Here is an 11591-nt window from a genome sequence, read left to right as displayed (position 1 = left end):
TTTCTCTGTCTGTCATTACATTACTGTCTGAAATTTGTCAGAAATGCAGTTCACATGACCTCACATTCTGTTTCGCTCCACGGATCAGTCACGACTTCTAGCCGCCCACATCGATTTCCTGAAATGACAATGTAACTGGGCCAATCAGGGACTAGAGCTGCAACCATTAATCGATTAGTTGTCAACTATTGAATTAATCGCCAACTATTTTGATAATCGATTCATCGTTTTGAGTATTTTTTTAAGAAAAATAAGTCAAAATTCTCTGATTCCAGCTTCTTAAATGTGAATATTTTCTGGTTTCTTTCCTCCTCTATGACAGTAAACTGAATATCTTTGGGTTGTGGACAAAACAAGACATTTGAGGACGTCATCTTGGGCTTTGGGAAACACTGATCCACATTTTTCACCATTTTCTGACATTTTATCGACCAAACAACTAATCGATTACTCGAGAAAATAATCGACAGATTAATCGACAATGAAAATAATCGCTAGTTGCAGCCCTATCAGGGACTGCGTCGTAGTTGATGAGGTGAAATGGCGTCTCCCGAAGTAAACACAGCCATAAGTGCAGTTATTGCAGAAATAGACTCAATAACAACAATTAAACAAGAACCAGAGTATGCACTAGTGGAGTTTCTCGGCGGAAAAGACGTTTTTGCCGTTCTGCTGATTGGCTGAAGGAGTTTGTCTGTCAAGGCGAGTAGTCCCGCCCACTGAAATCGATGTGGGCGGCTAGAAGTCCAGACTGATCTGTGGAGAGAAACAGAATGTGAGGTCATGTGATCAGGACGGTCTTACCAGGCTAGTTTGTGAGGCCATGGAGTTTGTGAGATTTACAGATCACACTGATGGGTCTAAAGATCCAGAGTGAAGGCAGAGTTCAGAGAGAGATCTGCTATGGGACACCAGACAGACAGCTCAGCTGACCTTTCTAGATGAGACATGATGGAGTTTAGACAGAACGGAGAGAGTCAGCTGCAAGGTGGAGGATTCTGGGTGTTGTGGAAATTTCTATAATAATAAAGAGACTTGGAGATCGTAGAGATGTCTTTCTGTGTTCTTTTATTTCTGCAGCGAGGCACAATGCATTCACACCAGGTGTGATCAGCAAAGGGTGAGAAACCAAGCCTCTGTCTGTCTTATAGCTCAATCCCCAGGAAGCCTGGCCCATCCCTATCTTAGGTTTCTTCTGATAAGAAGTTTCGGTGCATAACAAAATCCAGTTCCTGGACACTGGACACTCAAGGCCGTCTCTGGGCAGAACCTTTGTTTATCTCAAACTGGTGGAGAATGGAAAATTACTGAAGGAAGAGACAGCATTCAACTGAGGAATGATATTGTGCTTAATACATAATGAATAGAATGGTATATAATGGTATAATTTCTACTACACTGGGTGTAGTAGAAATTAGGCATCATGTTAATATCAGGTGTATCATGTCAGTATCATGTTAGTAGGCTATCATGTTAGTATCAGGTGTATCTGGTTAGTATCATGTTAATATCATGTGTATCATGTTAGTGTCATGTTAGTGTCAGGTGTATCATGTTAGCATCATGTTAGTAGGCTATCATGTTAGTATCAGGTGTATCTTGTTAGTATCATGTTAATATCATGTGTATCATGTTAGTATCAGGTGTATCATGTTAATATCAGGCTGTATCATATTAGTGTCATGTTAGTATCATGTTAGTGTCAGGTGTATCATGTTAGTGTCATGTTAGTATCAAGTGCATCATGTTAGTATCATGTTAATATCAGGCTGTATCATGTTAGTATCATGTCAGTATCAGACTGTATTATCGTCTCCTCACATGATGTCAGCTAGATGTTTTCCTGGACGGTGGAGGGCGGCAGCGCGCTGCTCAGCGGCCAGTCTGCCGGAAGTAGAAGAAGAAGAAGCGGTCCGGAACAGGAGCAGCTAGCATTAGCATTATGTAGCAGCCTGTAGCCAAAAAATGACAAATCTCAGTGTAAATGTAGAGGACTTTCAACAAAATTATTCCAACAGTTCTTATCACATTGTACAGACAGATAGATTCCATTTTGTTCCTTAATTATTTAGGGTTTTTTGTGCAAAAAAGCTTTTTAGTCAATATTTGAGTGTTGTGGATTGGTAGACTTTGCGCTTTTATTCTGGAAAAATCGGACCGGAAGTGTAATTCTTATTGAAGCTCGCGGAACAGAAGCATCTTGGCGGATCATTAGCTAGCATTAGCTCCTGTGGTGGGACATACAGCAGCTAGGTGCCCGGAGCTGCGGTCGGATCCTATAATGTTCACATTACTTCACTGCAAGTCTGGCGCTGAACTTCAGAACAGCTAACAGCTAGTTGCTAACCGGAGAAAGCATCGAGACGGTAGGAAACCGAGGCTAGCTGAGAGGCTAGTGACTGGATTTACATGTAGCTCTGCTAGTCGTCTCTGAGATACTTCAGCCAAATGTCTTGTTGTGTAACGACAGAGACTCGCTGCTCATCTCTTCACATCTGACACACACTGCAGAGCAGCTGTAAGCTAACCTGCTAATGTTACTGTAGATGCTAACAGCTTAGCTCAGAGGAACGAAACTGTTAGCTGAACCATAAAGACGAGCAAGCTAACATGGTGACACTGCTTTAACACTCACTCACTCTCTCTCTCTCTCTCTCTCTCTCTCTCTCTCTCTCTCTCTCTCTCTCTCTCTCTCTCTCTCTCTCATATATACATACATATTACTGCTGCCATGTTTTAAAAGGCCAGTTCAGGTTTTTATGTCCCATAGCATAAAATAACCAATACCAAAGACACAACGATTACTTGGCTAGGTGAACATTTCTGAGATTTCACTTTCTCTCTCTCTCTCTCTCTCTCTCTCTCTCTCTCTCTCTCTCTCTCTCTCAGGGTATCTGGGTGGGTTCATCAACATGAGCAGTGCTGTAAGTTTCTCCTTCTTCTTCCTTCAGTCTGACTGTGATAAAGCAGTCTGGTGTTTCTTCTCGGGGACAGTTCTGTGTTTTCCTCTGCTGTAGATTTCATATAACTGTGATTAAAGTCAGAAGGCAGAGAGATGAGGCTGTGATCCTCTGCCTCTCTCCACAGTGATGTTAGCAGCTGGTTGCATTGTGTTAAGGCCATTGGTTCCTGAAACTGGTCCCTGGTCCTCCATGTTAACAGTTCCTGATGTCTGTAGTAGGGCTGAACAATTAATCAAAACTTAATCGAAATCAAAATATGGCCCACTGCAATTTTCAAATCTCAGGAGGCGCAATATTTGTTAAAGGTGAAATGTGTGTCAAAATACCATTTTAAAGACTCTATAGACAACTTTTTTGCTTTAACTTATCATTATGAAGTAAATGTTGATTGCACAGTGTAATGTCTATAGAATAATGACACCATCAGCGTTTAGATTGGTTCCTATAAGCCTCGCTTTCACTATGCAATCTGTCTGCCACCGGGTACGATCTCCCGGGAGAATGAAGGCTCGACTTACGGCACAAAGGAAGTGCGTCATCCATTGCGCAACCAACAGAGGTCCGGTAGCTATCCCAAGTGAAAAAAAAAAAAAGGCAGCTATCCCCAGTAGCGAAAATGGTGGACGGTGGAACAACCGCAGTGACAGTGGAAACACTTCCCTCTATCACAGCACTGAGATCGGGGTTTCTAGTTGGGATTGTTTCTTGCTTTGGACAGTAGCAGGCTGCTGGTGGTAGCGTTAGCGATGTTGCTAACGTTTCTGGCTGCTAGCGGTAGCGTTAGCATGAACCAGGAGCTACAAGGAAGCCAGGACCAGCCAGAAACAAACATCTAACTATGTTTGTTTCTGGCTGCTAGCAATCGTAGCTAGCGTTAGCAACGTTAGCCATGTTGCTAACGCTAGCTAACGCTAACGCTAGCAGCCAGAAACAAACAAATGATCCATTGTCCACAAAGAACAGGTTTTCTTGCAGTGGCCTTTCTAAAATGAGCAGTGGTGAAAGTTATTATATTGTGTTTTGATCAAGGAGTTGATAAGCAGACAGATGGTTTGTTCTGTTGCACAGAGCTAGACTCTAACAGAAAGAGATCCGGTTGACTTTGCGACAGCAGCGCAAACAACAACAAAACCACTTGGAAACACTAGAGGGGGACAACGGGGGAAAGTTGAAAAGTTGTCTGTATCCACTTTAAATGAAATATTGTGGTGCTGCAGAGATGTCTCTGATTCCAGCTTCTTAAATGTGAATATTTTCTGGTTTCTTTCCTCCTCTATGACAGTAAACTGAATATCTTTGGGTTGTGGACAAAACAAGACATTTGAGGACGTCATCTTGGGCTTTGGGAAACACTGATCCACATTTTTCACCATTTTCTGACATTTTATAGACCAAACAACTAATCGATGAATCGTGAAAATAATCGACAGATTAATCGACAATGAAAATAATCGTTGGTTGCAGCCCTACTGTTTATAAACTCACCCACACACACACACACACACACACACACACACACACGCACACAGATATTTCTTCCCCTCTGCTGGTGTGAGAAACAGCAGCAGGACCGGAGCTCCGGCTCAGACTAACACCTGGGTTCAGTCAGGCAGCGGGACTGACAAACTCATTTCCTGACATCACCAGCACTGGGAAACACCTGTGTAACTGCACCAAGAAATATTCATACAGGTCCTTCCTCTCCACCTGCTGCTCTCTGTCAGCCGCCTCTGACTTTTTATTTTGGTTTGTCTGAACAGCGACCCGTCGAGCGCTCAGGTCAGAGTGACTCCCGTGTATAATGTGTATTCTGTAGTGTGTATAATGTGTATTCTGTACTGTGTATAATGTGTATTCTGTGGTGTGTATAATGTGTATTCTGTAGTGTGTATAATGTGTATTCTGTACTGTGTATAATGTGTATTCTGTGGTGTGTATAATGTGTATTCTGTAGTGTGTATAATGTGTATTCTGTGGTGTGTGTTCAGGCTCAGAGGAAGAGGAGGACGACAGGAAGTCCTCTGGTTTCCAGACCCAACGCCAAGAGCAGCAGAGCGGCTAACGCTAGCAGGACGGCTAATGCTAGCAGGATGGCTAACGCTGACCCGGCCCCGCCCACAGAGACGATTGATGTGTTGGACAACACTGCAGCCAGTCAGTAGTAACCTGTGTGTGTGTGTGTGTGTGTGTGCAGGAGGTGTACTCTGGTGTTTTGAAGTTGATTGGTGGTTAACGTGTGTGTGTGTGTGTGTGTGTGTGTGCAGGTGCGGAGGATGTAGTAGATCTGACCTGTGAGGGATTGGAGCCGGCTGCTGTTGTTGACCTGACCAACAACGACTCAGTGGTGGTGAGGAACACACACACACACACACACACACACACACACACACACACACACAGGCGCTTCATCTCACAGCCAATCATATTTTAGGATTGAAGGCTGAAGACACAAATACAGTCTCATAAAGAAGTGAAACCTGAACTCTGAAGCTCAGATCAGGAATCCAGTTCAGATCAGGAATCCAGTTCAGATCAGGTTCCTCCAGTAAAGGATTATGTTCCAACAGCAGGAATTGTTCTGGACATTTCCACCTGTTGGTCTCATGAGGTTTGCTAACGCCTCAGTGAAGCGGTTCTGGTTTGAGTTGAAACAAAACAAGTAAAACAACAAGCGACTCCTGAGTCTGTCAGTGGAAGTTTTCTACATCACTGTCAGTGTTACTGAAGAGGAACTGAACACCAAACCCAAATCTTTTTAATGGTAAAAAGCATACTACTGAAATGGCCATCTGCTGTTGGCTGATCTTTGGTGCCAGGTGATGATGTCACCACCTATTGTACTCTATAGAAGTGTTTTGTCCAGCAGGTGGCGCTTTGATCTCAATGAAAATAAACAACTAGATGCAGGTTTGGAATCTTTGGGACTTTCCATTCTTCATTTCTTTTGTGAAGACAGGCAGAATGCACGAGTGTGAGCAGACTGTCACCTTCTGAACAAAAGTCAACATTTTAAAATGGCCGCTGTTCCCCTTTCAGGGAAACAGTAACTGTGCAGATGAGTTTCTCTTCTGCCCTCAGCAACAAAACTCACCATGACAGAGACAACAGCTAGCTGATAAAAGAAACTAAAAGACACCAAAAGTCACCAAGGAGGAAAATGGAATAAGAAAACTGACTGAGCGTCTTTCTGTGTTGTTTCTGTCTTCTTCCTGACCTGCTGCTGGCTGCTGTGATGGATCCCAGGTGGTGGATGAAGGTAAAATATCATTATACATCATTACATTTATATTTCAGCTTGATTTGAACAAACAAGTATTTTGCTTTGAAGAAGCGTCTGTGTGTCTGTGTGTATTTAACTGAAACTCTCATGAATTAGCATTGTAATATTTACATAAAAATATTTAACACTACGGTCCTCCTGCTGCGTGAGCAGTGAGATAACGTTAATGTTCCAGCGCCCTGCAGGGCAACATCAGATAGTTTATTTTGCATTAAAGACGGAAAATACACACAGCGATCTTGTAATCTAGTGCAGTTTAATAATGTATATTAAATTACAAAGTCCACTGTTGCAATTCAGTATTGCTAGCAACTTGAGGTGTGATGTTTCATTTGTTCCCCCGGCTGTCAGAGCGGAGCTGTGGACAGGAAACCCTCCACTGTAGTGGCGTGCGGCGCTGTGCATGTGTGTATTGCGCAACATAAATTTATACTGTGGGCACGGTGTTACAGGGGAAGGCTTACGGTTCAGAACTGTGGCTGCTTGATACTGTATACCTTAAAACGGTATGCCGTTACATCCCTATTCTTGTCCTTAATCTCTTGCTTTCCATCTCTTAACGTGACACCCTCCCCCCCCCCGTCCTCCATCAGGTCCTCAGAGCAGGAGAGAGACCAGCAGTGAGAGTTATGTTGTGAGTAGTGATGAAGAGGAAGAGTCCACCACTGTCCTCAATGCTGCCTTACTGTCTTCACTACAGGCCAGCAGTCGAGCCAGGTACCAGAGCTTGAACACCAGTCTGCCTCCATGTTAGAGTTAACTGATCTGTCAGTGTGTGAGTGTTAACTCATTTAACAGTAGAGTTCAGTAGAGTGTTAACTAGAGTGTGTTTTCCAGGGCGACTCCAGGGACGATCAGCTGTCCGGTGTGTATGGACTCTTACACTGAGGTGAGATACTAACGTATTATAACTATAACCTGTTAATATCCTATCTATAACCTGTTAATATCCTGTCTATAACCTGTTAATATCCTGTCTATAACCTGTTAATATCCCATCTATAACCTGTTAATATCCTATCTATAACCTGTTAATATCCTGTCTATAACCTGTTAATATCCTATCTATAACCTGTTAATATCCCATCTATAACCTGTTAATGCACTATTTATAACCTATTAATATACTATTTTTAACCTCCAGTGTGATTTGGGTTTTTTGCTCAGTTTCACGTGTTTCTACCTGCTGCTCCACGGTTAAAGATATTTTTTAATCCGTGTTTCCAAACCTCTCAGCTCATTCACTCCCATTCATTTCCAAACAGCAGAGAAAACTGGAGCCTCTGATCCAGTCAGTCAGGTGATCCATCACTGTGATGAGAAGCAACAATCTGCATCAGAACTGGAATCAGACTGGAACCTGAAGTTCAGTTCTGTCTCATATTAATGCGTCACATTCAGGAATCTGGTTTCTGCTTGAAAACAAAGCAAGCTAAAGTTTCCAGTTCACTGTCTAATTTCCACGTTTTCCTCTAAATAGGTATTTTCAACCAATAGCTATTGTTCTCTGTGGCTCCGTTAGGCCCCGCCTCCTGTCAGTCAACCCAGTCAAGGGGCGCCCCCGGTGGCTCACTGAGTGGAGCGCGTACCATAAGGCTCAGTCCTTCCCCCAGCTACCTGGGTTCGAATCCGGCCCACGGTCACTTGCTGCATGTCCTCCCCTCTCTCTCTCTCCATACCTTCCTGTCCATCTCTAACTAACTCTGTCGAATAAAGCATAAAAATGCCAAAAATAAATCTTTAAAAAAAAAAAAAAAATCAACCCAGTCAAGCCAACAGACAAACCAAAGCCAGACTTCCTCCCAGCTACATCTGGAACATGAAATAGAAATTAAAGCTAGATTTAACACAGTTACAGCTTAGTAAATTGTAATATCTAGACAGAGGTTGTTTCCGAACATTTAGTGTGGAAAACAACTAAGACAAAAGAGAAATATCAAATCTCCCAGTGTGATAAAAGCTGGAAAACAGGAAGGGAATGAGTACGAACTCCAATCACACTGGAACTGTCCTTTAACATGCTGGAACTTGTTAATGCACTTTAACCTGTTTCTGTATGGGGTTAGCACAGCAGATGTGTGGACATAAGAAACTGAGTCCTGCTGTCCTCCTGTCTGTCCCTCAGATCGTGGACACCGGCAGACTGGTGGTTTCTACTAAATGCGGTCACGTCTTCTGCAGCCAGTGTCTGAGAGACTCTCTGTCCAGATCACACACCTGTCCCACCTGCCGCAAAAAACTGACGCACCGGCAGTACCACCCCATCTACATCTGAACTCACTTCTGGACTTCTCGTTTTCACTTAAAATATTCAATCCAGGACGGCAAACGGCCTCCAGTCTCCCGCTGGTCAGTGTCTGTCTGTCTGTCTGTCTGGTGAGTTAGTCTAGTCCGCAGCCGACCGACCGTCTCTCTGTTTAAACATCTAGTCTGCTGAAGCGGTGGAAGTGGTTGGTGAGTTTGGGAACGGCTGGAGAAGAAGATGCTTTTCTACCAGAATCAAAACGTCTCTCAGTACTGTATTTTGATTCATGTGCGGTATTTGATACATTACTCTTTGACTATTTTTTCAGTTTTCCCAGCCTGAATTCCTTTTCCTTTTCCGAATCTACCCGGTGTTTTAATTTTTCCCGGATATTCCGACGGTTTAAATATCTATCAAATACCGGATCCTCTTTCTTTAGGAGATGTTGGGCCATAAGACCACTGGACTTTTGTATTATTTTAATTTTTGTTTGTTTTCTTCATTGTAAATCGATAATTGTGTTTTAAGTACAAATAAAAATCTATTGGATGCTGTGATCAGTGAAGAGTCTTTTTCATGCTGTAGTTTCCTCTGCCTGGCTTTGTTACTGTCTGGTGTTGTAAAGCAGCAATGATCTAAACTGACTCTCTGGAACCCAAAGACCAACACTGGAGATACACTGGACCCAACAGATACACTAGAGATAGACTGGTCCAACACTGGAGATACACTGGACCAACACCGCAGACACACTGGAGATACAGTGGACCAACACTGGAGATAGACTGGACCAGGAGATACACTCGACCAACACTGGAGATAACTGGGCCAACAGATACACTAGAGATAGACTGGTCCAACACTGGAGATACACTGGACCAACACCGCAGACACACTGGAGATACAGTGGACCAACACTGGAGATAGACTGGACCAGGAGATACACTCGACCAACACTGGAGATAACTGGACCAACACTACAGATACACTAGAGATAGACTGGACCAACACTGGAAAATAGACTGGACCCAACACTGCAGACACACTGGAGATAGACTGGACGGACACTGGAGATAAACTGGACCAACACTGGAGATGGACTGGAGATGGACTGGACCAACACTGGAGATGGACTGGACCGACACTGAGAATACACTGGACCAACACTGCAGACACACTGGAGATAGACTGGACCGACACTGAGAATACACTGGACCAACACTGCAGACACACTGGAGATAGACTGGACCGACACTGAGAATACACTGGACCGACACTGCAGACACACTGGAGATAGACTGGACCGACACTGCAGATAGAGAGGAATTGCAGATAGGCTTCAGAATAAGTTTCTTGACTTTTCTAATAATGAAGAAGCATGAACTGTGTTTTGCGGCAGGCTTTTCATCTGTGCACTTTTACTTGTTATGATGTAAAGTGCACTGCATTTTAATGTGTGAAATGTGCCATATAAATATAAATAAAGTTATTACTATGATTATTATATATGAAACCTATACCTGTTTTATATATTTGTCTACTTCCAAATCTGAAATACTAACATAATTTTCCTGTAGTCTTAACAGTATTGAAATATCTATAGAAGGTTCTGGAACAAGCCAAGAGGTAGGTAGGGGGGTGTGTGTGTGTGTGTGTGTGTGTGTGTGTGAGAGAGAGAGAGAGAGAGAGAGAGAGAGAGAGAGTGAGAGAGAAAGAGAAATGACAGAATAAAAACGTTTGGAACAGAACCAGCAGATGGAAGTTTACAGGAAGGAGGAGCTTGCAGACGGAGGAGTCATGTTTAAGCCCCGCCCCCCTGCGCTACCTGCACAGGTAAACTGAAGCAGCCTCACTGCTGTCCCAGGACACACCGGTCTCTCCTGCACTGGATCCAGTTCACAGCGCTCACTGCTCCGCCTCATCCAACAAGTTCCACCAACGATGAATAAAATCAGAAAGTGGCTTCAGAAACCGAAGGTGAGAGTTCATGATCAGTTTGTCTTCACTGAGGCTGAGTCTGAGTCTGTGATTCCACTTACTGAATGAATGCTGTGATTCTTTTGTGTTCAGCTGCCTGGGTTTATATTTTAGATTCATTTTATGTTTGTATTAAACCTTATTTATCTAGGTTCAATGATCTTTTTTCTAGGACAGCATCAGTACATATAGAAAAAAAACAACAGAAATTATGATAAATAATGGATTTTTCTTGGAATTGTGAAACAGGCTTTCCCCTGACTGGACAAAATAAGCAGCTGCATTGGGTTGAGGTCAATTCATAAATCAATTCCAACTCAGCTGAGGAATTGGAATTTGAAGAAAACCTACAGGAGACCAGTGGAGGAAGAAGTACTGAGATCTTTTACTTCAGTAAAAGTAGCAATACAACAATGTAAAGATACTCCATTACAAGTAAAAGTCCTGCATTCAAAATCTTAAGTAAAAGTACATAAGTATTGGCAGCAAAATGTACTTAGAGTATCAAAGTAAACGTACTCATTATGCAAACTGTCCCATTTAGAGAGTTATATTTTGTCATAAATTATTGGAATATTAATACTGATTTATTGACATACATGTACATGTAAGCAGCATTTTAAAGTTGTCAACGTGAAGCTAATCTTAACAATTTAGCTATACTTTTGGGTAGTCTAATCTATAACAATGCTATTTTATAGTTATTTTATAAAGATGATCAAATGTTTTAAATATAAAATATTGATCTGAAAAGTAACTAGTAACTATAGCTGTGAAATAAATGTTATGGAGTAAAAAGTACAATATTTCCCTCATAAATGTGGTGGAGTGGAAGTACAAAGTACCATAAAATGGAAATACTCAAGTAAAGTACAAGTACCTCAAAATTGTACTTAAGTACAGTACTTAAGTAAATGTACTTAGTTACTTTCCACCACTGCAGGAGACAGAATTGGAAATGAAGTTCTGTGAAATTCCATGTTTTTTGTTTTTTCTCGCCACATATCTGAGATTCCACATAGTGTTATACAGTATATTATCAATACTGAGTATCACAAAATGTTAAAGGAACCTTTCAGCTGGTATTGGATGCAGAACATGTGATGGTACTCCATGCATTATGACT

General features: G+C 42.3%; 1 protein-coding gene across 3 annotated transcripts; it reads left to right on the top strand.

The window, feature by feature from the left end:
- Positions 1 to 1975: 1975 nt before the first annotated feature.
- Positions 1976 to 9497, top strand: rnf4 (ring finger protein 4). 3 transcript variants are annotated; one of them, XM_071512906.1, is made up of 8 exons: positions 1977 to 2366; positions 2890 to 2924; positions 4952 to 5117; positions 5228 to 5310; positions 6207 to 6219; positions 6837 to 6960; positions 7081 to 7132; positions 8369 to 9497. In XM_071512906.1, the coding sequence occupies exons 2-8, from the start codon at positions 2913 to 2915 to the stop codon at positions 8516 to 8518; spliced, it is 600 nt and encodes a 199-aa protein (XP_071369007.1). In that variant the 5' UTR covers positions 1977 to 2366; positions 2890 to 2912; the 3' UTR covers positions 8519 to 9497. The 3 variants fall into 3 exon arrangements, with proteins under 3 accessions (XP_071369009.1, XP_071369007.1, XP_071369008.1); XM_071512907.1 differs by lacking the exon at positions 1977 to 2366 and adding an exon at positions 2438 to 2518; XM_071512908.1 differs by lacking the exon at positions 2890 to 2924 and having other exon boundaries at positions 1976 to 2366.
- Positions 9498 to 11591: the final 2094 nt, after the last annotated feature.

This window comes from Centroberyx affinis, unplaced genomic scaffold (genome assembly GCF_046629955.1).
Source record: "Centroberyx affinis isolate AG114_WGS23_722 - 3 ecotype Tasmania unplaced genomic scaffold, CSIRO-AGI_Caff_v1 ptg006625l_1, whole genome shotgun sequence".
Lineage (NCBI taxonomy): Eukaryota > Metazoa > Chordata > Actinopteri > Beryciformes > Berycidae > Centroberyx > Centroberyx affinis.
Note: the sequence above shows the minus strand (reverse complement) of the source record. Positions and strands in the feature narration are given on the sequence as shown.